This window comes from Ailuropoda melanoleuca, chromosome 1 (assembly GCF_002007445.2).
Source record: "Ailuropoda melanoleuca isolate Jingjing chromosome 1, ASM200744v2, whole genome shotgun sequence".
Classification (NCBI taxonomy): domain Eukaryota; kingdom Metazoa; phylum Chordata; class Mammalia; order Carnivora; family Ursidae; genus Ailuropoda; species Ailuropoda melanoleuca.
This window is the reverse complement of record NC_048218.1, coordinates 196,713,178-196,738,252: the sequence shown is the minus strand read 5'-3', so window position 1 is coordinate 196,738,252 and position 25,075 is coordinate 196,713,178. Positions and strand designations below refer to the sequence as shown.

Genomic DNA, 25,075 nt, shown 5'->3' with positions numbered 1-25,075 from the left:
AATAATGCTTGCAGTAGGCTTTTCATAGATGGCTTTTATGAGATTGAGAAATGTACCCTCTATTCCTACAGATTGCTCTTTTTATCCGAGTTTCAGATCAATGGGCTGGACCTGCCTTGAGATTGCTTCCTCTTTTGTGTTAAGTACGTCCACGCTTTTTTTCAAAACACAGCTTCATTATTTTTATGATTATAAATATAGTGCATTCTTCTATGGAAAACGCTAGCAATGCAAAGAATATCTAAAAAGATAAAAGTCCCTAGAAATCTCACACTTTAGACCTATATACTATTAAAATTTTAATGATCTCTCTTCACATGTAAGTATGCCTGGTTTTTCTCATTTTTTTTTAAGTCTGTGTTGTCATACTATTTATTGATGCTATTGTAGAATGCTTACGTTCCCCCAACATTGTGTTCTTGAGGTCTTACGGTATGAAGCAGTCTATGCTTCATCCTTTTGGGAAATCTGTTAATTTTTCCATTTTGTAATTTTATGCCAAGTTAAAGCAGAACATGATAATTACGACTGGATCTTTTCCTAGATTTTTTTTTTTTTTTTTTGAGAGAAGCAATATCTTGAGAATTTCTCTTGATGGAAAACAGTTCCTTTAAAAATAAACTGAAGGTGCACCCCAGTCCACCTCTCAATACTTGGAAGCCAGTAATTCCAACCTCATTAATATTGAAGACCAGAGAGTCTACTAATACTGTAAACTGAGTTAGAAAATCTTACTATAGGAACTTTAAGCTAGTGGTTCAATATTAAATCTCAGCTCAATAAGTAACATTTTAGAAAGAATCCAGAGCCACTGTTACTTTCCTTTTATCCTCTGCTCACATGCCCTTGTAAGCTACAGGGAGCAGGCTTAATTGAGCTTGACACTCCCCATTGCAGGGACTCAGATGGAGGCTGAGAAACCTTCAATAATTTTTGTAATACTTGTGTGCATTTATACATGGAGCTATTTCTTTGATACAATGATTATGCCTCCACCTTTTCGAATTTAATGTCCTTTTTAAATAGATAAAGCCATATCACTGAACAAAAATTAGAAGTTTCAAGGAATGTTAGGTAATGTCTATATGCATTCAAGAGAATGGAGACCTTCCTTCCCTCTACTGCCAAATTCTATTTATTGACCTCATTCCAAAAATATCATGTGGGTGTACAAATATACATGGGGCACTATGGTAGGCTGCAAGAAATGATACAATCTTTTAAGATGGGGTAGAAGAACATTGAATGACATAAAAGGGGACAGGCAGAGGGAGAAGGAAAGAGAGAACTTAAGCAGACTCCATGCTGGGCATGGAGCCCAACACAGGGCTGGATCTGAGGACCCTGAGATCATGACCTGAGCTGCAATCAAGAGTCAGACATTTAACTGACTGAGCCACCCAGGTACCCCACAGTGTTGTTTTCGATTTATAAAAATTTTTATGTGTAGAGCTGTAGAAAAAGACAAAAAATAGCTACTCTGTGGAAGGTTAACAGCAGTTATCTTAGTGTAGTATAGCAATTATTGGTGATTTTTATTTTCTTCCTTATGCTTTGTGCTCTTCCAAGTTTATTTAATCAAGATCCATCACTTTTATAGTCAGAAATTAGCTCACTTTTTGGAAAGATGAGATAGTTTTGAGTCCGGAGACCTTAACTGAAGACTTTGAAACCAGCAAAGAGACATCTTTAGATCATTTACAACCATCCAGTCCTCTCATTTTCTACTTGCTGCTTCCCAGAGTTTAGTATAATCGGAAGAATCTGGCACCGGAAGTTCAAATGCCTACTTCCTACTTTTCTGTTCAGTGATTTCTCTCCCTCTTCTCTCAGAAAGAATCGGGGTTCCCTAACTTACTGTGCCACACTGTTTCCTGCTGTGGACCCAGTTACTCTGAACCCCCCTTTCCTCAGATGTAATCCCCACCTGTCGAGTGATTGTGTCTTTTTCTCAAACTTACCTACCTCACATGTTTAATGTGATAATAGATTTGAAAGTGTGTTGTCAACTCTAAAGCCATAAGCTTGAAAAAATCCTTTGGTGAGTCATTTTTGAATACCTCTGTGATTTAAAAAAAAAAATCTCATTCCAAGTATTTGTGTCTCCTTCCTTCCCACTGTCACCTTTAGGGTAAGACCCCTCAAGACCGAGCACAGCAGGCTGGAGACCCAGATTTGGCTGCTTACCTAGAAAGCCGCCAGAACTATAAGATCATTGGCCATGAGGACCTGGAAACTGCTGTTTGACCCTGGTAGATGGCAACAAGAACCTGAGCGAGTATATCACCTCTGCCTCCCGGCGATCGGGCAGCTCCCCTGGAAGAAGGTGATGGAATCCACACATCTGTCTCTCTCTGCAAGAGTCTATCTGAGACCATGCCACCAGTTGTTAAGGGCTACGGTTGTTAAGGATGTACAACAGAACACGATAGCCCGCTGAGGAAGAGGCAGGATACCTGGAAATTTGTGGAATACACGTTCCACAAAATTTGATCCTTATTGCTTCCAGCAAGTAGCATGAACTTCTGTGTTCACCTGTATAATTTATTTTCGAGATTCAAAGGATGTTCGTACAAATGGCACTGCTCCCTCCTCCCCCTATACACTCATGATTCCTCTGTACCACACAATTCTGCAACTACCCATCATTCACAAAAATACGATCTGCTCTCCTTACATTCAGTCTTTGAAGACCGCAAGACACTCTGGAGGTCTTTGAAAACCCGCTGGATGTCCTGCAGAAACACACTGTAAAGCTGCTTCCGTTTCCAAGACGAAATATACCGAGACTATTAGCGACTGTTTGCATGTCTCCCCTCCCTCCCTAACCCCTTGTCATTACGTAGGAGCTGGGACGTGCCACATGGATAATGTCAACTTGTGTGCTGTTATCTCTGAGGTATGGTGAGGTGGCATGGGAGGGAACCCCGGGGGTGGCCCTGGTTGCAGGGCTGTTGCTGATAGCCATGAAGGACTGGCTCAGCTTGGGCTGTTTACACAGCCGCATACTGCCTACGTGTAGCCATCTCTGCCTTTTGCTGCAAAAGAGACGAGCAAAGGATTAAACGAAGGCCCACGGCTGGTTTGGCGAACGGCTGGATTTTAAGTGCAGTTGAAGTTGCTGAGCAGAAAACCATGTGTGGGGACTGTGGTTACAGGAACTGGAGCACTGTGACAGCGTTTACTTCTAGACTTTCTCTAGTGATAATAGAAAGCAGGCTAATTGACTTGAAATAAAACAGCCAATGCAAAATAGCAACATATGTCAAAATAACTCACTTAAGCAAGGAAACAGTCACCGGCGTGTTGCACAGAGGCTAATAAGTAGAGACTCTTGGGTGCAGTGGTGAGAGGGGGCCCATTTTAGGTTTTCCTTATAAGTGTTTGGTTTTCATTACCCCGAGTAAGCCTTGTCCCAAGGACGAAGCCTTGTTTTATGAGTTCCACTAACGGATTTCCAGGACGGCTGGATCTTTCCAATGGACACCTCACCTTTTACTTGTCAGGTCCCAAGGTCATACCTGATAGCACTGCAACCCCATTTCTTACGTACAGGGTAGTATTATTCTATTCTTTTCTCTGTTTTCCCCTCCCAGGAGAGTCTTAGTACAGAACCACTGTGGGAGCCTAGCCAGAAATATGGCTCTGGCATTGGAATTACAGCTTCGAATCCTACCACAGATCAGTTGGTACTTACAGGTCCCTCTAGTAGGGACTCTGTGTTCACTACAAGAACGGGAGGAAAAGGCTCCTAACTTTCAGTGAAGAGGTCTACTTGACTTGGGTATCAGTCAGAAATCAAACTGGGTGATCCAGGTTTGTTTCAGACTAAAACTGATGTCTTCTGAGCTTTCTTGCATTTTGCTCTTAGACACAAGCGAAGTGCTTCCCTAGTGTCTCTGCATGTGAACGTATAAATGATCGTACTTCTACATTTAATGTAAAGGTCCGGTGGTGACGCATTGCTTACCTGAACCGTATTTTGGTCACATATCATTTTGAGAGGACAGATATGAGTACCGTATTAAGGAAGAATGGCTTCTCCGTGGACGGGGATTAAGTATCTCTTTAGCCGTTTCAAAATCAAATTGTTGGTGTTATTTCCAGCTGTGGGAGAGTAAGTTGGTTATGAGTAATCTATTTCCATCTATCAGTCTTAGAAATGGAATTATCTCTTGGGTTTTATGGTGAGGTAGGGAGGACAGCAGTAGATTGTTTCCAGAAACTGGAAAAAATAGGCTCCAGGAGAATTTAATCATTGGGCTTCATCTGGGAGTTTTTCAGTTGGTGGGACTGTCAGAGAGATGTTGTGATGACAGAAATATAATCCTTAAAACAGACTGGAATTTGGCTTTGAAAGGTGCCTTCCATTCCCTAGATCGAGCCAAACAGTTGGCCACACAGTCGGCTACCCAGCTGCCATTTCTGGGATAAAGGACTATTTTCACCAACTACCATCTCATATTTCTTTGTGATGCTTCAAAGCAGCCCAGAGAAAATTTAGGGTACAGATGGCTATGGGCCAATTCAAATAGGTCCAACTGAAGTCACAAGTAAATTCCTGGTATGAAAATAGATAAGGTAATGACTACTGTAGGGGTTCTGGTACATTTGGAAATCATTCCAAGCCAGAAAAAAAAAAAAAATTTCTACACTATGGATGGGAAACTATGTACAACCAAGGCAAATATCTCTTTGAAAAAGCAAACACCCTCAGGACTTGGGTTTTCCAAGAAAAGAACATCAAAAATGAATAGAACGGTTACATATTTAATGAATTCAATATTAAACCTACCTCCTGTATCATTTTTTAAAATTGATCACTGCATGTGACACTTCTGGGCTTCAGAAAGAGCTGAGGCGCCGTATGCTCCAGGAGTTTCCAGCTGAGCGCAAGTATATAGTATCCCCTTTAATGGGCCATCGGAAAGGGTAGAAGCCAGTGGTCTGGCCCTGGTCTGTATCTGCAAACCCACAAACGTTTAATTTAAAAGACATAAAGCTATATACTTCTAGAAATACTATTTTCTACAAAACCTCCCGAGACAGTACTGGAGTGTGGCTGGCTTAGCAACCAGTCCTCTGTGTTTGGCACGGAGGAGCCCCTCATGGGCTGGGGCTGTCTGCTCCGGAATTCCATTTGTGGGTTCGGTTGACGGGGAGGGGTATGAGAAATGGAGAGTTATTACAAGACAACATTATAGAACCTTAAAAGTAGTCATTTTTGGAGCCATATATTCCAGGAGTGCAGTTAATGAAATAGAACCCAGTTTGGAACCCAGCTTAACCCAGTTAAGCTGTGCTTTATCACATTCAAGGACTGATAAAAAACAGAAGCCAAGGAGGAAATAAACACCATGGCCGCAAATTTTGCTCTGAGAGTTCTGGTTACCTCTTTGGAGGCTATAACCTAAAGCCCATGTGATTTCTGAAGAAGAGAATTTAGCTGGCGAGCGCACAGCCATGACATTAGTGACTGCTGATGGAAAGCCTCATGCACCCCATTGCTCCCTAACCCATCATAGTAGGCCTTAGCGCTTAGGGGGATGTGTTTGTGTTGGGAGATACTCAACAGGCAGTTTGTTTTTGGACCTTGTAACCATTTCTTTACTAGACTTCTCATAATATCTGTGTTTTATAATATGTGGGGCAGCAGTTTTATTTTTTTACATGTCAATTTTATTTCAAATATTTAGATTCTTTAATCATAAATGTAGAGCATACTTTTTATTTTAAAAAAAGTTCTGATAGCACAGATGAAAATCACAGGCAAGGTCAAGGTGTTCCTCTGTGCTGTTGTAGTGGCCTGAGTCCCACTCCCCAGAGATCAACAGTGTTAACACTGATAAACATTGTGCTTATACGTCATGTCAGAAAGACTCTGTGCACACAGGCCCCCACACACATATAGAAATGTATTTATTTGTGTGCATATGTGTGTGTGTGTGTGTCGATATATATATCCACACACACATATATATATACACACACACATATATATATACCCCCTACACACATTATTGCTTAGGTTTCCAGTAGACAAAACATTTTAGAAGCATGCTAATCATCTCTCTATGTATAGTTCACACCAACAGGCAAAGACAAGCTAACAGGAATTTTTCATTTATTCTTTGTTGTTTTTCCTGCTGCTAAGCTCAGTTCTCTTACTGCAGCCACTCCAGGTGCACATGGCGTTTGCCATTGCCTGTGTCATAAAATCCATGACCAAGAGGTCTTAAAATTGTTTATGTTCCTTCCATGAAGCATGAGACCTACCTGAGCCCAGGGACTTGTCTGTGCTATTTTTGGATCTCAAATGGAGAGCTTTCTCTGTCATGCTCACTCCACTTTACAAGGCTGAGTTTGCAGGGGCGAACACTCCATACATTGCCTAATGATATTTAATGAGGGCAAGCTGCTGCCAGGAAGGTGTAGGAACTTGGGTATGGCCTGGGGTCTGAGGAGCTTGGCTTCCTTCCAGGAGGAGTAGCTCATGAAAATCCCTGAAAACAGCACCATCCTTTATTCAGCCGTGCTGTTTAAAAATAAGATAGATCGTTGTTGAAATGATGCATCATAGCCATCAAATAAAACTAATTGCTCTACTTAAATGGATTATTTTCAGTTTAGGTAAGAAAAAAAGTAGAACATCTATTAAATGAGAGACTTTTCTAATGATTTTTTAACATTTATTTGTATAAAATCATTTCTGCCCTGGTCTCCATAGAACCTTCTCTGAATCCCTCTACTTTCTCATTCTCTGAATTCCCTATTCAGCTGATTGTTGTAGTTTTCTCTGTCTGCTCTCTCTGATGGACTTTGGCCCTGTCCCTGTCTGTGCCCTGGTCTTCACTCATCTTTAGTCCCTCCAGTTTCTGACCATGGCAAGAGTCCTCCTGGACTTTCGGCCACCACCCTCAGTCATTTTGTCATACAGACACCCAAATCTTCCCCAGGTATTCTGCTCAAAGTGGATCAGAATGAAATTAACCTCTGGACAAGTATCCTGAAGAACAATTAGATGTCCACTGACTGATCATTTTACAGGGTTACAACATGCCTTATTCTGAGAAGCCATCTGCCATAGAGGTTAGCACGCGTCGATCTTAGCCTCACTGTGGGCTCCACAATCGTGGCGGCTTCTTCCATGTCGGTGACGTAAACCACGTGCTCCCCTAAGTCACCTAGATGACTAGATTATATATGTGTTATACCCCTAGTGGCCATCTGTAGACTTTAGGCTGTCTCCCCACAGTTTACGGAGAAGCCTGAAAATAGGAACTAAGCAAGGGCAAGTGCCCTTGGGAAACCCGCTCTCCCAGGACACATGGCACTGACCTGGTCCCAAAAAGAAAGAAGAAAAAATAATTCTTAGGCTGTTGCAGCATTGCCATTTAAAGTAGAGATTTGAATATGGAATGTTATCCTCATGGTAGACAGATTCGAGAGTCTATATATGTATTCAGGCATTCTGCATGCAATCATATGTTCATGAGTCAAGCAGACATTCGTATATTTAATCATTTATATGAAAAATAATTTATCCCTTAGTCTGATGCAGGCAACATGCTAAGGATCTAAGAGTGAAAGCAAGAGCCAAAACTCTTGACTTTATGTTGCTGGCAGCCTCGGAGAAAAGGCAGATTCCAATAGGATCAGTTCTGCGTGGGAGCACAGGGTACCAGGGAAGCATGCACTAGGGAGTACATCAGGCCTTTATCGCGCCAGACACTCTTCAGCCAGCGATGTTTAAGCTCTCTGAAATATGAAATGAGAATATGAATATGAAAGAAATGATATTTTGCATTTCCTTAAGGGTCTTGGTCTTGTTCTTAAAAATGTATTTGTAACCAAGACTTTAAGATGAGACAGAAATATGACTCCAATAAAAGCTAAAACTCATGCTATTTCTCAAGGATAGAACTAGAAGCAATAGGCAAAATTTGCAGTGGGTTTTGACTGAATACAACAATGAAATATATATATTGTCAAATAGTGGGGTGGGCACCCTTACAGTATTATGTGCATTCAGCGCCTGGGACTGTTTGAACAGAGGCTACCTGACCCCTGGAGGGGCTGAAATCAGATGCTGAGAATTTTTAAGTTTTTTTTTTTTTTTGGAATGATGAATGACAGGGCTTCATTTTTAAGAGTTTATTAAAATCTTGATTTTTAATCTTTAAAACATCACAGTGAGAGCAAAAATCTTGAAGAAATGACTTTTGGCTATCACTGAAAGAATTTTAAACCAGCTAAGCCTGAATTTAAGAGCTAGTATAAAGCAAATATACTAAGAGGTCTGACTAACTCCAAAATGCTTCTAGAAACATCACGGAGTTTGATGAATGTTCTTAGGCAGTCTTAAGTCATATTAGAAATCGGTTTTACTGTCCATCCAATGTAAAAAAGTGCTGTGATTTGATATTCTCACAATTAAACGTAATCTACTACAACCACAGAAGAAAATCTTGCCTAAAAGATATTTGGGATCCAAGTAAATGGACACAAAAGACAGTCATGGAAAATGCCTTTGCTTCTGCTGCAGGCATGATAATTGCTAGGGAGCGCTCCCCCATGAAGATAAGTGATGATTCTGAATGTTTTCCGGAGTTTTCATGTTTTGAGCCACATGGCATCTGAAAGGGATCCCTTCGTGGTGGGAACAACCAAAACGATCTTCTTTCTCAATCTTTTAGCGAAACACATATAGCTTTCAATAGAAACTAGTTTAAACAACTCCAATCTATACTGCTTCCTGTTATAGTATTATTACAATTTCAGGAATTTTTAAAATTTTCGTGTTTTAGCATTTCGATGCCCTTGTGACACCTTTGAGCTTCAGTGCAAACCCACGAAGTGGATCATGCAGACCATTTTAGATGAAGAAACCACATCTCAACACAGTGAATTCAACTTGCACAGATTCATATAGTAAATGGTAGAACCGCAGCCAGAAATAACATCTCCCACCCTTGCCTTCGCTGCTGTTTAACATCAGGCAGATTTCCATAATTTAGAAGGTGCCTCCTTGAAAAGATAATGACTTAGCATCCCACAGCAAGAGTTGGGTAGAACTGAGGGAAACTGTGAAGTTAAAAAGAGTTTTTGCTATCAGAGGCTTATCAAGTTGAGCAAAGTTCAAGGGGAAAAAAGGTCAAATGTTTTGGTGCCAGGGTGGATTTCACGAGACGCTAACCCTGAGGGTGAGTTCCTGGCTTCTCTATGATTCTCAACATTTAAAAATGTTCATACTGTCTTCTCTCCTTGGAAGTCACTATTAGAATATTTTAGAATTCTGTACCAAAAAGTGTTGAAAATGGGCTTGCCATTCAAGACTCTTGCTCTAAGTGGGTGGACATGCAAAGCTATGTCTGTCCTACCGTCACATACACAGCAGTCTGATACACCTGTGGGAAGTTCTGCTGACCTTGAAATGGGAAGAATAAACAGACCGGAGAGAGTCTTCAATTCCGGATCTCATCTTTTATTAGGCATCTCAATGCGCAGATCAGTGACTATGTAGGAGAAGGATGTTTGGTCTGGGAAGAGGACAAAGTTAGATCAGGAACGGAAAAGTTTGGAGGAGACAGGTGAAGTAGAAAGGTGAGATTCAAGTTCTCTAGGGCAATTTGCAGAAGAAAGCAAGGACAGAAGAGTTCAGAACAGACATGAAAAGGAGGTGGCGTTATTACTTGTAGAAGGATTTCTTTTTTTCCTAAACATTACATCCAGAAAAATGGATGGGGCTTTCTGAAAAACAAAGTGACTTATAGCAGCTAGGGGTTTTTTTTCTAGTATTTAAGCAAAAATTAACCAAATGAGGAAACACCAAAAGCACTTCCTTAATTGTGAGGGACCTTAGAGTAAAAGATTTATGTGATATTTTCTAGTTTTAGATTTCTATGATTTTGGACTCAGGCAGAACTCATTTAGAGCCTTCAGTCTCTCTAGGTTCCTGCCATGTAGATGGCAATTAAAGCTTTTTTGTAAAAACACCAATCATTACAAATATATCCCAGATCATTGAGAAGCAGGTATTTCATGACCCTAAAACAATTTGCTTTGCTTATATACACACTTGCACTGTGCACACGCGCACTCGCACACTCACACATGTATATATAACACATATAACTCTTTGTCCATTGTTAACCAATTTCCAAATCTCCTGAGAAAGATGTGTTTCTACTAACAGTCACAAGTTCACTAATTAAAGAGAAAAAAAAGGACCTAGTATTCATTTTCCTACTTTCTACCCATTTGTTGTTTGGGGTATGTGGTTGTGGCTGGGGCTTGGAGAAGGGGCAGATCTCTATTTTCTGGTAAAGAGGTGTAGAGACAATTTTTGTGACTTATTGCCATTAAGTAGGACTTAATCTTATTATCACTAGACTAAAGTTGCTGTAGTGTTTGTGGACTATAGTTTTTTTAAAGCCCATTTTTAAAATCTTTTTTAAAGATGTATTTATTTTTAGAGAGAGAGCGCGTGCTTATGTGAGTTGGGGGAGGGGCAGAGGGAGAGAATCTTTCAAGCAGACTCCCTGCTGAGTGAGGAGCCCAGTGTAGGGCTCAGTCCCACAACCCATGAGATCATGACCCCAGTCGAAACCAGGAGTTCCACGCTTAACTGACTGAGCCAACTAGGTGCCCTGTGGGTTATAGCTTTAATTACTAATTAGACCTGAGTTCCTAGATTTCAGGTTGGCTTGATGAAAGGCACCGTTGAGATCGTCTTTAAAAATGGACTCTTTTCTGGAATCCTGCTCAGAAAATGCTCCCACCCCACCTTCTCCCCCACCTCACCTTTGCCCCTGGCTTGGGAAGGTAAAGGAAGAGCAGAGACATGTGAAAAAGGATTCTGAAGAGTAGTACAGTAATAAGGCTCCAGTTTTCACACAAATTGCCATGGCAACCCACACATGAATAATATTTACTCTCAGCAAACTTTGATCCTCATGAAAAGCAAATGCAGAAGATGTAGAAAAAGATTGAACTTGTTCAAAGTGGCTTCAAGGAATATCATGAAATTTTCCATCTATGCAGCTTAGAAGATTATGTGTGGAATTTAGGGGAGGAGAGGGTCCCTATAATAGAACTTTCTAATGGCGCTTTCCTCAGGACTGGGTTTTTTCTTGAAGGAGTTTCTCTTTGTGCTCATAGGAGGTTAGACCTGTCCAAGGATTTCTGATGGTCTCTGGTAAAACTTGAGAGAAATAAGGACAACTTAGGGGTTTTTCATAAGCCTAAACATATTCAATCCTTAAAAAATCGAAGACTAACTTTTTTTTTATTTTGGGGGTGACATGTAACATTTCTTCTTAAAATTATAGAATAGGAGATGTTTATAAATTATCTTTACTTGTAAAAATAAACCGATGACAGCTCTAAATTGGTTTACCCTATATTTTGTTTTAAATCTGTGGGTAACTCTGTGAGATACGTTTGTAAGATTTATCACTTTCAAGGTACTATCCAGCTTTGATATTTACTGCACCTCATAAAATGAATCCAAATAGTTCCTGACCTTTTGGGTTTTATTAACACAGTTTTTCATTTCCTGCCCTCCATTCCTTATTGGTTGGACTGAGGCTCTGACCGCATGCCTAATTTCCAACGCAACTAGAGCTCAGATCGATGCTTGCTAACATCCTGATTGTGGGCTGGGAAGTGTGGGTTTCTTGGTATCCTGGGAAATGAGATTCAGAATTTTCATAGACAAAATATCCTAGCACAATAGAATATTTGATAAAATATTCTAGCACAATAGAATATTTTGCAACACACGTCTTTGAGAAGGTAGAGTTTGAATTAGTCTCAGTAAAGGTTAGCTAGTCTGTTTTTTTAAAATTATTATTTATTTATTACCAGTGGTTAAGTGACAACCGTGAATCTGAATATAATATGGATCACAGCTGATTGAAAGTGGGGAAAACCATTCCCGTAAAGAGTTAAGGAACAGAGGACAATCTCAATTCCATACAAATGAATGTATTTCATTTAATTTGATTTCTGAGTGGGAAAAGATTCTTGGGCATCCAGAGTACCCTTGGCTGTGGGTAGTTCACTCTCAGAGGCTACATCTGTATGAAGAGTTGCAGTCATGTTATAAAGGGCTCTTTCATGATTTCTGATTCTGCCCTATCATATCCCAGAGCCATGCTTTTGCAAAGCTGCCAGCTGACAGGTGGAATCCAAAAAAAAAAAACAAAATAAAACAAAAAAAAAAACAAACAAAAAACAAAACAAAACAAAAAAACTAGCAGCTGTGGCAGTAGGTTGATGAAGTTTTATTTCCAGGTGAAGTGGAACCCAGAAAATATGAAATGGAGGGGGGGGGTAAGAAGGGGGGGTGGGGAAGGGAAGAATGGAGTTTTTTGTAATAAAGTCATAAAGTATTTTTCCCTAATTTTCTTGCATTTCCTATTTATATAAAGTATCTTGATCACTGTGTTGCTCTACAGAGATTTTCAATGGAATTAATTTGGGAGACTGAACTAACCTCTGAAAACGAAATTGACTAGTTGCAGTTACTTTTTGGACACTTTTTCTGTATTGTGAATTGTGTGGAAATGTACAGAATAAAAATTAAGAAACATATCTAGTTTCTTTTCTTCTCTTACTGGCTGCTAGATGTAGTTGGTGTGAGTACTGTCCTTAACAGTGGTTAAGTTAGGTTTTCGACATCAGGAACTAAGCAAAGATTGGCTGTTAGACAAGGCAAAAACTAAAAGGGATCCCTGACAAGGTAGAAGTTAAATATGTATATATATATATATATATATATACACACACACATATATATACATATATATTTCTTCTTTCAAGATGGACTAGCAAAGGCCAGATTTACCCTCCCACCCGAATAAAGAACACCCATATATAAAACAGTGATTGTTAAGACACTGGGCATTAGGCAAAAAAAGACAGTGATCCCTAAGAGATGGTGGTCAGCTGCAGGATTATGCCATTTTACAGACTTCAGAATTTGCAGATAGTGGCTCGGGGAAGGGTAATTCAGGCAGAGCCTGGCAGGTTTCCTGAGCTGGGGAGACCAACCAAACTCAAGCTTATAGAGCAGAGTATTGGGAAACTGCCCAGAGAGAGAACCCCACAGATCTGCAGAGATCCCCCCCTCACTTAGGCATTCAGTAAAACACTTGCCATTGTGTGTCTGAGAGAGAGAGAGAGAGAGAGAGAACCCCTCCCCTCCCCCAACTTTGGAGAACCATCCCAAATGCTTAGAAGGAAAAACGATCAGTGCTCGACCTGGCTGGGAATAATGTCCTTTGCCACCAGCCACACCGCACCCCTACCATCTACTCTGCCACAGCTTTTTATTTTTTATTTTTTTATTTTTTATTTTTAAAGATTTTATTTATGTGACAGAGAGACAGCCAGCGAGAGAGGGAACACAAGCAGGGGGAGTGGGAGAGGAAGAAGCAGGCTCCCAGTGGAGGAGCCTGACGTGGGGCTTGATCCTGCATCGCCAGGATCACGCCCTGAGCTGAAGGCAGACGCTTAACGACTGCGCTACCCAGGCGTCCCACAGCTTTTTATTTCTTAACAAAACATTACAAATCTCCTGCTTTCCCACTCTGGTCCCTTTTCCTCCCCACTCTGGCCCCAGTGGCCATCACCATGAAGGTTTCATGTGAATCTTAACACATCCCCGTCTCTTGTCCCTTCTTCCACTTCTCAACTTCTGTTAGCTATATTCCCTGTCACAGATGTGCATTTTGTTCTATGTTTTCAAGTTTTTAATTTTAATTCCAGTATAGTTAACATCCAGTGTGATATTAGTTTCAGGTGTACAATATAGTGATTCATCAATTCTGTACATCACTGGCGCTCATCACGGTAAGTGTGCTCTTAATCCCCTTCACCTCTTTCACCCATCCCCCCACCCACCTCCCCTCTGGTAACCACCAGTTTGTTCTCTATAATAGTTAAGAGTCTATTTCTTAGTTTCTCTGTTTTCCTTTGTTTTGTTTCTTATATTCCACATATCTGTGCAATCATATGGTATTTGTCTTTCTTCGGCTTATTTCACTTAGCATTATTCTCTCTAGCTCCTTCCATGTTGTTGCAAATGGCAAGATTTCATTCTTGCCTGAATAATGTCACACACACACACACACACACACACACACACACACACACACAATTTTTTCATTACGTCTCTAGTACCATCGATCTCCCTTGTCATGCTGGAATCTATTTCATTCTTCCTTCTGAAGGCATCTTGGAGTCTACTGGCTTCCTGCTCTAATTCTGATGAACTTTTTCCTATCATGCTGTACAATTATCACCTTAGGCTTTTCTTCTTTAGACTTCTGCACTTATCAATTTTTTTTTGAAGATTTTTATTTATTTATTTGACAGAAAGAGCAAGAGAGCACCAGCAGGGGGAGCAGTAGAGGGAGAGGGAGAAGCGGGATCCCCACCAAGCAGGGAGTCCAACGCGGGGCTCCATCCCAGGACCCTGAGATCATGACCTGAGCCGAAGGCAGACTCTTAACCATCTGAGCCACCCAGGTGCCCCTGCATTTGTCTTATCACTTTTGACTCACATATTTCTTAGTTTCTTGATTGGCTGGACTATAGTCACAAATTACTTCTTAAAATTAAGCACTAGGGAAATAAATTCTCTGAGTTCTTGCATGTCTGAAAATGTCTGTCTTTTACTTAAAGTTTGTCTTTGGGATTCTGCCTGCGATATTTTTCATTAGAAATCTGGAGAATCTTAGGAAAAACAAGGCCTCTGTGCTTTGTGAAAAGTAGAAACTAATTTGCCAATACATTAAAATCACAGAGTCACACATTATGGGAGTAAAATGACTCTGGAAAGCATGTTGAATAACTTCGTTTTGCACAAGAGGAAACCAAGTTTCAAAGAGATTGAAAATGCTGATCAATATCACACAGCTAGGGACGCCTGGGTGGCACAGTCGGTTGGGCATCTGCCTTCAGCTCCGGTCATGATCCCAGGGTCCTGAGATCAAGTCCCGCATCAGGCTCCTTGCTCAGCAGGGAGCCTGCTTCTTCCTCTGCCTGCTGCTGCTCGCCCTACTTGTGCTCTCTCTCTGACAAATAAATAAATAAATAAAATCTAAAAAAAAAAAAATCACACAACTAACTGTGACAGAGAGACTTCACCAAAGCTCCGGGGCTCCACATTTGCAACTTGTATTGCAATAACATGTCCAAATGCCTCAGATGCCACCTGAAGGAGCTACTGGGGTGAAACAAAGAGATGTTTATAGCAGGAGAGAATGCACTGGATTCCAGCCCAGCTCTGCTCCTGAGAAGCTGTGTTTCTTGCTCTGCTTGGGTCCAACTTTCCTCATCAGTAGAACAAGCTTATACAACTGATGGTCTCCAGAGGGCCCCTTTCTTCTCTCAAGTAGTAAGATTCTCTGAAGGGGATTGTTTTTTAAGATTTTATTTATTTATTTATTTATTTATTTATTTATTTATTTATTTTATTTGAGAGAGAAAGAAAGAGAGAGACTGGGGGGAGGGATAGTGGGAGACAGACTCTCAAGCCAACTTCACGTTGAGCAGAGAGCTGAATACTGAGCTCAATCCTGAGCTCAATCCCATGACCGTGAGATCATGAGCTGAGCTGAAACCGAGTTGGGCTCTTAACCGACTGAGCCACCCAGGTGCCCTTGAAGGGAACCTTTTAATAGAAGGTCATTATAAAGAAGGAAAAAGCTTCAAAATGATCTCCATTCAAGGTCCTCCCTTTGGAAGACATTACTAAAGTTATCCCCCAAATATATTGTCTGAGCACTATTTGCCATAGCATTCATAACTGGTCAGCATTTTAAAAATCTAAAACAAATGCCTTTTTAATAAGGAATCTATGGGTCCCACCCTTGAGAATTTTTATGTGTGCGTGTTTTCAGAGATCAGTACAGTAGGTCACAGGTGGCTAGCCCCCTGACTCTACAGGCTATCCTTTCAGAGGTGTAAAGATAATTAGCTCATTTTCATACAGATGGAAAGAACCAGAACTTACATGGAGCACAAATGCTTTGTAACTATTAGGTGTTACAACTACATGGCAGCCATGGTAATAACAAGGAAGGATGTTTCTCCTTCACTGACCAATCCAGTTAGGTTATGGGATTTCTTTTCAGCTTGACATTGTCTGAATCCATGGGGACAGCCCTGGGTTTGACACCTAAGTTGCTGATTACAGACAGGGGGAACTTGGTCATGTAACATTCTTTCTCAGCCTCAGCATCCTCAGCAGAATTGTAGAAAACAATACCACCAATCAAATGGATCTTTGTGGACATGAAATGGAAAAATACTTAGAACAAAGCCTAGCACACTGTAAGTGCTCAATAAATTGTACCTGTGAAAATATGCTAGGGAGAATTACGTTGATGACGTGCTTATCACATTTCTTGCACTTTCCCTGCATTGTGGGGCAGGGTACAGGTGAAAGGAGAGGGCCTGTACAGAACCTAGGTGACTTAGTGTACTTAATCATCTTCACTCTGACATGGAAGTTCCTAAATCAGGTTTGCCTCAATCCTTTTTACTCCTTCTGGCTTATAAAGGTGCCTTAAAAATTAAAGATATACGCACCTTGACAGTGATAAACAAGGTACAATTCTGAAAACTTAAATTGAGAGGAAATATGGAATAAATAGACCCAAAATCTTGACTTGAGAATGGAAAAGAAAATTCATAGGCTTCTCCTAAGTCAAGTTTCATATGATGTCAGTCTGTGGGCATTGCTGGTTTAAGAAGAAACTACTGTGCTGTCTCTTCTAATATGCATGCACACATGACCCTATTAACAATTTAGTCAAGTCTAGGGATAGTTTTCTGATTTTAATTTGCCTGTTTTTAAACTTTCTTATTCTTCTGAGAATCACCAGATTTCCAGATTCAGATGGTATAGAGCCAAACTTTGGAAGATTCTTTCATAACGTGGAAATCTCTGATAATGCATAAGCTGTAGGGATATTCTGTATGTTCTCCAGATTACCCATAGGGTTCAGTTCCACTTTCTGTGTCTAGCCTTATTGCCCGAAGCCTCTCTTTAAATGTCCTCTATTCATAACTTTTATTCTCAGCTTTGGAATTACATTTGGTCTGGTTCCTCTGAATTTAGGTTTCTGGAGTTTTATGTCTGGTTTTTTGTGGGTGTTTTTTTTGTTTGTTTGCTTGTTTTGTTTCTTGGTTTTTGGTTTTTGTTTTTGTTTGGTTTGGTTTTGTACTCCACAGAAAGGAAAATGCTTCTTCAGCCCAAACCTAAGGTTTGCAATGAACACCATGATATATTCGCATGAATTAAGGCCTTTCATTGTCACTGATGTTGGGTATGAAATACAGGCATACAAGCTGTTTTTAATTATCTGTATAGAAAAATCAATAGCAGCAGTTTGCGCCGGCTCAATGAGCTGCTGGCTCATTGCAGGAAGAGATTACAGCTGCTCTGTCTGCCAACGACACACTCATTCCTCTGACAGAGGCAATCAGGAGTGAGAGTCTCAACTTTGTTAGCAGTAGCCTCTGGTAAAAAGTACAGGCTTAATTACCAAATGCAAAATGGCCATTTAGGTTGTCAGGAGTAGGGTGATACTGAAGGAATGGAATTTTCTTGCTCTGACCCAAACCCAACTCATATTTTTCATTCTATTTACCTTGTCTAAAAAGAAGTAGGGAGTATGGGGCGCCTGGGTGGCACAGCGGTTAAGCGTCTGCCTTCGGCTCAGGGCGTGATCCCGGCATTATGGGATCGAGCCCCACATCAGGCTCTTCTGCTGTGAGCCTGCTTCTTCCTCTCCCACTCCCCCTGCTTGTGTTCCCTCTCTCTCTGGCTGTCTCTATCTCTGTCAAATAAATAAATAAAATCTTTAAAAAAAAAAAAAAAGAAGTAGGGAGTAAAGGTTGGATGGACAACAAATACTAAATATCGTCCATGTGGTTTGTGCTGGAATAATGTCCTGGTCACTTGATTTAATAGCTCCACTCAAGAAAAAAATGAATCTTTCAGAAATTTATTAGTTATATTGTAATTTTTATTTTCAAGGAATAAAACATAAGCTGTGGGAGCCTGGATCAGAAGCTGTTCCAGTCTCCTCACTAGTATAAATTGAACCAGAGATCCCATACTGGGATCCCATACTGGGATTTCTGGTCGACTGTTATTTTATGGCCCCAATGAACCCTGCCTCCTGATCTTATTGTCCTGTATAATCCCCTTCCACATTAACTCTGTGTTTGTCCCCTTTGCTAATGTCCTTTTTAGCTGGTGTGAGGCAAATAGTGGTTTCATAGTCACTTGTCCCCTGGGGCTTGTCCCTCTGGTCTGCTTTCTGGGGACACAGCACCATTAGGACAAATCCCAACTTAGCCACATGGGGAGACATGCAGAGAGAGAAAGATGTCTAGCCAGACCTGATCTGTTTCAGCCACCCCAGTGAAGGCATCCATCCAACGTGTGATTGAACAGGATATCTCAGATGGTCTAGTCCCAGTGTGTGGCAGAGTAGAGCTGCCCTGACGAGTTCAGTCCAAACTGCAGAATCATGAGCAAATAAGTGATTGCTGATTTTTAAAGCCACAAAGTTTTGGGCGGTTTGAAACATAGCCATGGATAACTGAACAAGAGTCTCGGTATCTGAAATGACAAAGCCCGATTGGCTTGACCATTTGTGATCCATTCCCTTATGTTAGTGAAGACAGGAGGGGGAATAGTTACATGATTTTTTAGCCCGCCAATAATTGAATTTGTTCATTGAAGTGGCCCATACTACACTATAGAATCAGAATTGTGGAGTTGGACAATCCTTACAAGGTGTTTATTTGTATTTTCAAACTCTCTGCTTTGAAAATTAAAACAAAACAAAACAAAGCAAAAACCCCTGGAGTCCACAAAAGTTAAACTGGGAATAGAATTCAAGCCTCATGATTCTCCCAGTATCCGCATTATGTTGACTCCACTGGTTTCCAACACTTTCATGGACACAGACTGCTGTTAACAACGTTGGAACATAGTTAATGCTAAATGAATGTGAATTAATTTGTTTGCTTTACTGTACTTTTTCTGCTAATGTTCATATAAAGCTGTGAGATCCATGGCTATATCCATATCAGAGGACATATTTTATGCCAATAATCAAGTCTTTGAGAGGAAAGGTGAGGTGATGGACTGAGAAACTATCAGTAGGAAAATAGCTTCCAGCTACTTTCTCGCCTCATAAAGAAGCAGTTGTATCTGCAGTCACTCCCTAATATAGAGTATTTGGGCCTCAGTGACCCCTGATTGAGAACTCTGCTCCAAGACTTGATGGACATTTAAGGACCTGCAGTCCCGTGCTTTCAGGGCACTTGAACTTATTTGTTTTCTTTCTCCCTTCCTTCCTTCCTTCCTTCCTTCCTTCCTTCCTTCCTTCCTTCCTTCCTCCCTCCCTCCCTCCCTCCTTTCCTCCCTCCCTCCCTTCTTTCTTTGCTTTCTGCTTCCTTCCCCCTCATTCCTCTTTCTCTCCTTCCCTTTCTACCTTCCACTCTTCCTTCTTTTTTATAAAAAACCACTCACTCAATGATTTGGAGGAGTTTTTGGTTCCTCATGAAGACCTACCTTGGGTTCTTGGAGAAGATAATGCACACCAATCATTTGTGAGTTTCTAAACCCCAGGTATGCCAGTCTGATAAGCCTCTAGCCATGGGATCAAGGAATCACAAAATTTGAGGTTAGATAAGCTACTAAAAGTTATTCCATTCTGTAGGTTCTTAAGATCTTTGAGGTTAAAAAGATCCCAACTGTTTATGACATATTTTATTCAGTTTACAATAAACTTAAGATAGTTGACCAGTAATATCCTAGTTATTCAAGACTTTACTATTCAGGTTTCCCCCTGGTTGCAAATTCATAGTAGATCAAAAGTTGAGGTGGCATAGAACCATTAGCTTTTGAACACACCACCAGCAAAATTAGTCTCTACTTAGCCTTTCATTCCTGATTCTAGCATCTATCTTCAACTGTTGAACTGTAATATCCTAACAATACAACATAATACAAGGAAAATAAATTATAGAAACTGATCACAGAACTTTAAAAGATAGAGAACAATGGTGGTATAGTTTCTGGAAATGAGAATAATTGAATAGCAAGGGGCAGGAGGGAATCTTGGAAAACTGATGAAAGCTTTACATATTATTGTAAATATAATCATGCTTCAGATTTAAAATGTGAAATAAAGCATATTATATTGTCATGCAATTTGTTGGAAAAACAGAAACAAAATGTAAAAAATAAATTAGTATTTGATGTATTCTTTGGGTTAATAATTAGTGTGTATTTTTAATTATAATCTAAATTTGTTAAATAGTATAAATATTTTCATTTTATTCTTCAATATAACAATCCGCATTTACTATGAAATGTTGGTCACTTATCTAAAAAGATATTTTCCAGGTTCTAATTACACTCAGATGATGTGGCCCTCCTGCACTTTTTAATTGTATTATATGCATTATTCATCTTCTGATATAAAGGACAGAAAGAGATGACCACTTATTGAATGTCTTTTATATTCCATGATCTGCTGTGAGTATACATTACATTCATTTTCTCATTATTCATCCTCATTACAACCTTCTGGAGTAAGTACCTACTAATGATCCCATTTTATAAATGAGAAAAACCAAGGTTCAGGATTTAAGTAGCTTGTATAAATTCAGATGAGTATTGTGTGAAAGAAAAGGAATTATGATCACAAATTGCTTATCAATTGGGTTCAAAGAGTCACTAAATAACACGCCACCTTACTGCTCAAGTTCCAAGCCAGTTGAGACATTAAAAATAAATAAATACAAATAAAACAGAACAAAGCAAATGAGAGCCCAAAATATTGCTTTTATTAATGATAAATCTGATATTGGAAGTGTGGTTCATATGGAAGGACTAGTGGGCTATGTATTATGGCTTCTAGAAGGACACAGCACACAGGATGGCATCGCACGTTGTTTCCTCAAGTCTTCCCACCCTGGAAGTGGAAAAGAACTATGAATTGGAACAACTGGGGTCTAAAAAATTCATCAACAAGAGATGTGTGATTGGACAGTCAAGAAAAAGAATCTTTATCATAAATTCCTCCTTTAATAACATTTGGCCACACACACATCTTTTGTGCCACTGTTAGAGATAAAATATTTGGCTGAATGAGGGCTTAGTATCACTTATTGGGAGTCTATCTTAGGCTCTAAGTGTTTTCTTGTTCTAAACGTTATGACAGAGAAAGTGCTTGAAACACGAACCAGTTAGCAGCAGATCCTGCTAAGGGGTTCTGAGTTTATACAGTGAGGTAAACAAAGAACTCTGAAGAGACTTAACTAGAAAACGAAAAGTCTCAGGAACAGAACAGAACTGCTTACAGACTGTTTGCACAGGCAGAAGTAAGTAACCTGATGGAGATGAAGAGGAAAAGAACTATTTTTCCATGCAACAGCTTTTTATTAAGCCTGTGGTAATTGAAACAGGAAACTAAAATGTTGCTAGAACTCAGTACACATAAAGGAGCTGAAATCCAGCATTAGAAAAACAAAACAAAACAAATCAACAAAAACCCAGGCAAATGCAGGTAAGAGTGTTCAGTCTTCAGAGGAAGAGATCATGCGAATACGGTTTATTCATCATACCAGGGGAGAAAGTCTGCCTGGGCCATGTAGTAGTTGGCGCAGATGCCTGCCTTCTGCAAACTCCATCTCCCCTGCCCAACTCCCATTCCAGAGGCTGAAAAAATCATATCTCCAACTTACTGAATCTTTCTTCCAGGAAAGTTCACATCTGACCCTGTCATGGCTAATAGCATGCAAGGAGGGGGTCTTCCAGAGGCCCTGGAAGGATTTATTTTTTCCCCCACATGAAGGAGATACTCAAGGAGAGACCCTCTACCAAGCACCACTCTTGAGATGTAGCCATCTTGTGAGACACGAGAGGCAGGACAAGAGCGTGGCAGAGACACCAAATGGGCTCTGATATCTCGGAGACACTGAACCATTGCCAAAGACCACAGATTTCTAGAAGTCTTATAATGTGAGACATTGCTAGACAGGTTTTCTGTTATTTGAAGCTAAAAGCATTCATAACTATTCCTAAAAATGGAAGCCGCATTCTGAGGACAGAAATGTATCCTCTCATCTGAATTCCATCATGATTTTTCTCTAACAGTTCAGTTTCAAAAGGTAAATAACCATAATGATTCACTTCCCACAGATCAAAATGTGATGTAATGTGGCAAAAAGATAATGAAAACCCTGGGAAGATGATTGCCAAAGGTCAGAGTACATTCTAGGTCAGACCTGGCTCAGACCCCAACTTGACCACCTCAAGCTGTGTGATTTTATCTGAAAAATAAGGATAATGAGTCATTTACCTCATGGGGTTGTTGTGAGAATTACACGTGATCTTTGTAAATTGCTTACCCCAGTGCCTGGAAGATGAAGATGATTATGTCCTGTTATTACATACATACTCCTGAATTTGCAAAATAAATATTCAACTTTATAGTCATCTCCTTGATATCAACTTGTACATTTTCAGTTTTTAGGAAAACTTTATTCTGTATTTACTTCTCAAATATACTCCTTCTTTTTTGACAAAATTCCCATTGGTGCCAAGTTTCTTCTAAGTAGTCAGTTATTCCAATCCTTTAGATATTATGCACAAGTCAACCACTGCTTTCTACTTACCAACCTCTCCCTGACTCATCTGAGTAGGATGGGACCAAAATTAGTGTCACGTAAGGGAAGTTTGGAGAACAGGATACAAGATGGTGACATAAAAGGAACCAGAGATGATACCCAGCCCTGCACACGTAAAAGCAATACTCAAAAAATGTCCACGAGCTGGGGTAGGGGACTGGAACAGAAGTTAGGATGACTCTGATTCTCTCACTTGTGTGCTCAGGGACCCAAAACAAAAGAAAACAACAAGACGAGAAAGAAGACTCACAAACATCCAACACAAAACAAAATAAGAAGCAAGCAGGATTTAAGGCATTGAAATTATAGGCCTTGGCCAATAGCAAAAATCTGGTTACAAATGTACTAAATGTTCATGAGAATAATTGTTTAAATGGATAAGAGAAGGGCACTCAGGAAGGGGGTTTGGGGTGGAAAATAAGGCTTAGTTAAGCAAGCAACTTTGTCCCTTGTGTAGCAGATAACCAGGTTTTTATTTAAACAAAGACACAACTTCCTGTTTCTCTAATCACTTTGATCTAAGGAACCTCCAAAATATGGTTACTTCCAAGTGGGGGCAAAATGAAAGAATTAGTCATTAGCAATGTTTCTCCTTTACACTTTGGAAATGGAAGCATCGAAAATTAAACACCCCCTTTTAAAGGGCAAACTCTAGTTTGGGAAGATTTTTATTACAGGGTTGAGAGCTTCTAACGTGAACTGCTTTAGAGAGGCACTCTAAAGCGAGTGGCCCAGAGGCTTAGATCATGCTTTGAAAATACATAAAAAGTGAATTTAAAATTGTCAATTTGTGCCATGGTATATACTTCTTTTAAATCTTGCTTAAACAATGCACTCTCCACTTGAATCTCACATAAACCTCCAAACTCAGCATTTCTGTGGGTGGACTCATTTCCGGTTGTCGAGTCCTGTTCCCTGTCTCAAAGTTTGGCACCTCTATCCACAAAGCTCGATTCCTACGGGTTATTTCTGATCATTTTTTTCTTTTTACCCTCCATAGCCAATCATCTACTGCTTCTTGTCCATTATTTTCTCTCTAATCTGCTGTCCCTCCACCACCATTGCTGGCTTACTTATTCAACCACCATGATTTCCCAGCTGGATTATCTCAACTCCTATCCTCACTCCCTCTTCACTCCTCCTCCAGGCAGCCAGGGCCAGACCTTTAAAATGGAAATCCGATATATGGTCCTTCTTGGCTTACAACATATCAAGGAATGCCTATAACAATATAATAAACTCTAACTTCCATGTGAATGTTGGCAAGGTTATCCATAGACCTGACCCAAGCTCATCTTGTCAGACATGTTCGCTACAATCTCCTTCTAAGTACGCTAAGTAATGAAAAAAAAAAAAAAGATCTGTAATAGGTGGTCAGTGGCCATGGCTCCATTTTGATTTCTTTCTAACATACAAGAAATAAAAAGGGGTATCTATCTATATATGTATCTATACATTGGCTTCTCCCTTCAACCCAACCTTTTATTTTCTTGTCTGGAATTCCACTGGAATTTCTACCATTGTCAGTCAAAAATGTCAATCCATTAAACACAAGCCGATGAGTCAGCAAGGTAACGTGAGGGCTAGGAATTTAACCTCTTACAGCAATTCCTATTCATTTACAGTTTGAAAAAATGCAAAATCTGGAAATTATATGCCAGAATACATCATGACAGGATTTGGAAATGAGAAGGGGGTGGTGATTAAGTGAGGTAGTCACAATTATTCAAACTTTCGCTATTCTAGGCCTCCCTTTGCATACAAGATATGTATTATAGTCAACCTAATTCTTAGAAAGTAGGGGTTTTTTCTACACCATCGAAAATGAAAATGAAGTGACCAGTTGTGAATGCTCTAGTTTCAAGAGAAGGCCTCAGATCACACTCGATGTGAATGGATGCCGAGAAGCAACTACTCAGAAACCAGCTGATTGGGGCACTCGAGTCCCACTAAATAATTCAGAATCCCTAATGGAAATCAGATCCAATGTTTCCCCAGTGGAAGCACAGCCCTTCTTGGTCACCTGATATCCAGTGAGCTACTCAAGAGCTTTGGAAAACAACAATACAGTAAAAGGTAAAAAATATTTTAATGGCGTTCGTATTCTCCTGGGTGCTTTCTTGGCACAAAGTTCCCAACTTCCTGACAGCTGCTGCCGTTGTGAAGAGACAGGGAGAGTGAGAGAAAGAAATCAATATTTAAATCTGAAACAGCCAGAAAGTTCCACGAAGGGTGCCAGTATTAATTGGTTTGTGTATGTGTTTGGCCTTTCAAAAGCCCCCAGTCTTAAGAGGAGAGAAGGTATTCTAAGTAAACAACTCATTAAGAATCACACAGCAACACA

The 25,075-nt window shown here is 40.1% G+C and overlaps 1 protein-coding gene across 1 annotated transcript in view; it reads left to right on the top strand.

Annotated features, from left to right (window-relative positions):
• Positions 1-10,526, top strand: part of DGKI (diacylglycerol kinase iota) — a 402,958-nt gene extending 392,432 nt beyond the window's left edge. Inside the window, exon 34 of the mRNA XM_034647002.1 lies at positions 2,131-10,526. Within this exon, the coding sequence (XP_034502893.1) occupies positions 2,131-2,247 (117 nt within the window). The 3' untranslated portion in view covers positions 2,248-10,526. The remainder of the gene's footprint in view (positions 1-2,130) is intronic.
• The last annotated feature ends 14,549 nt before the right edge of the window (positions 10,527-25,075 follow it).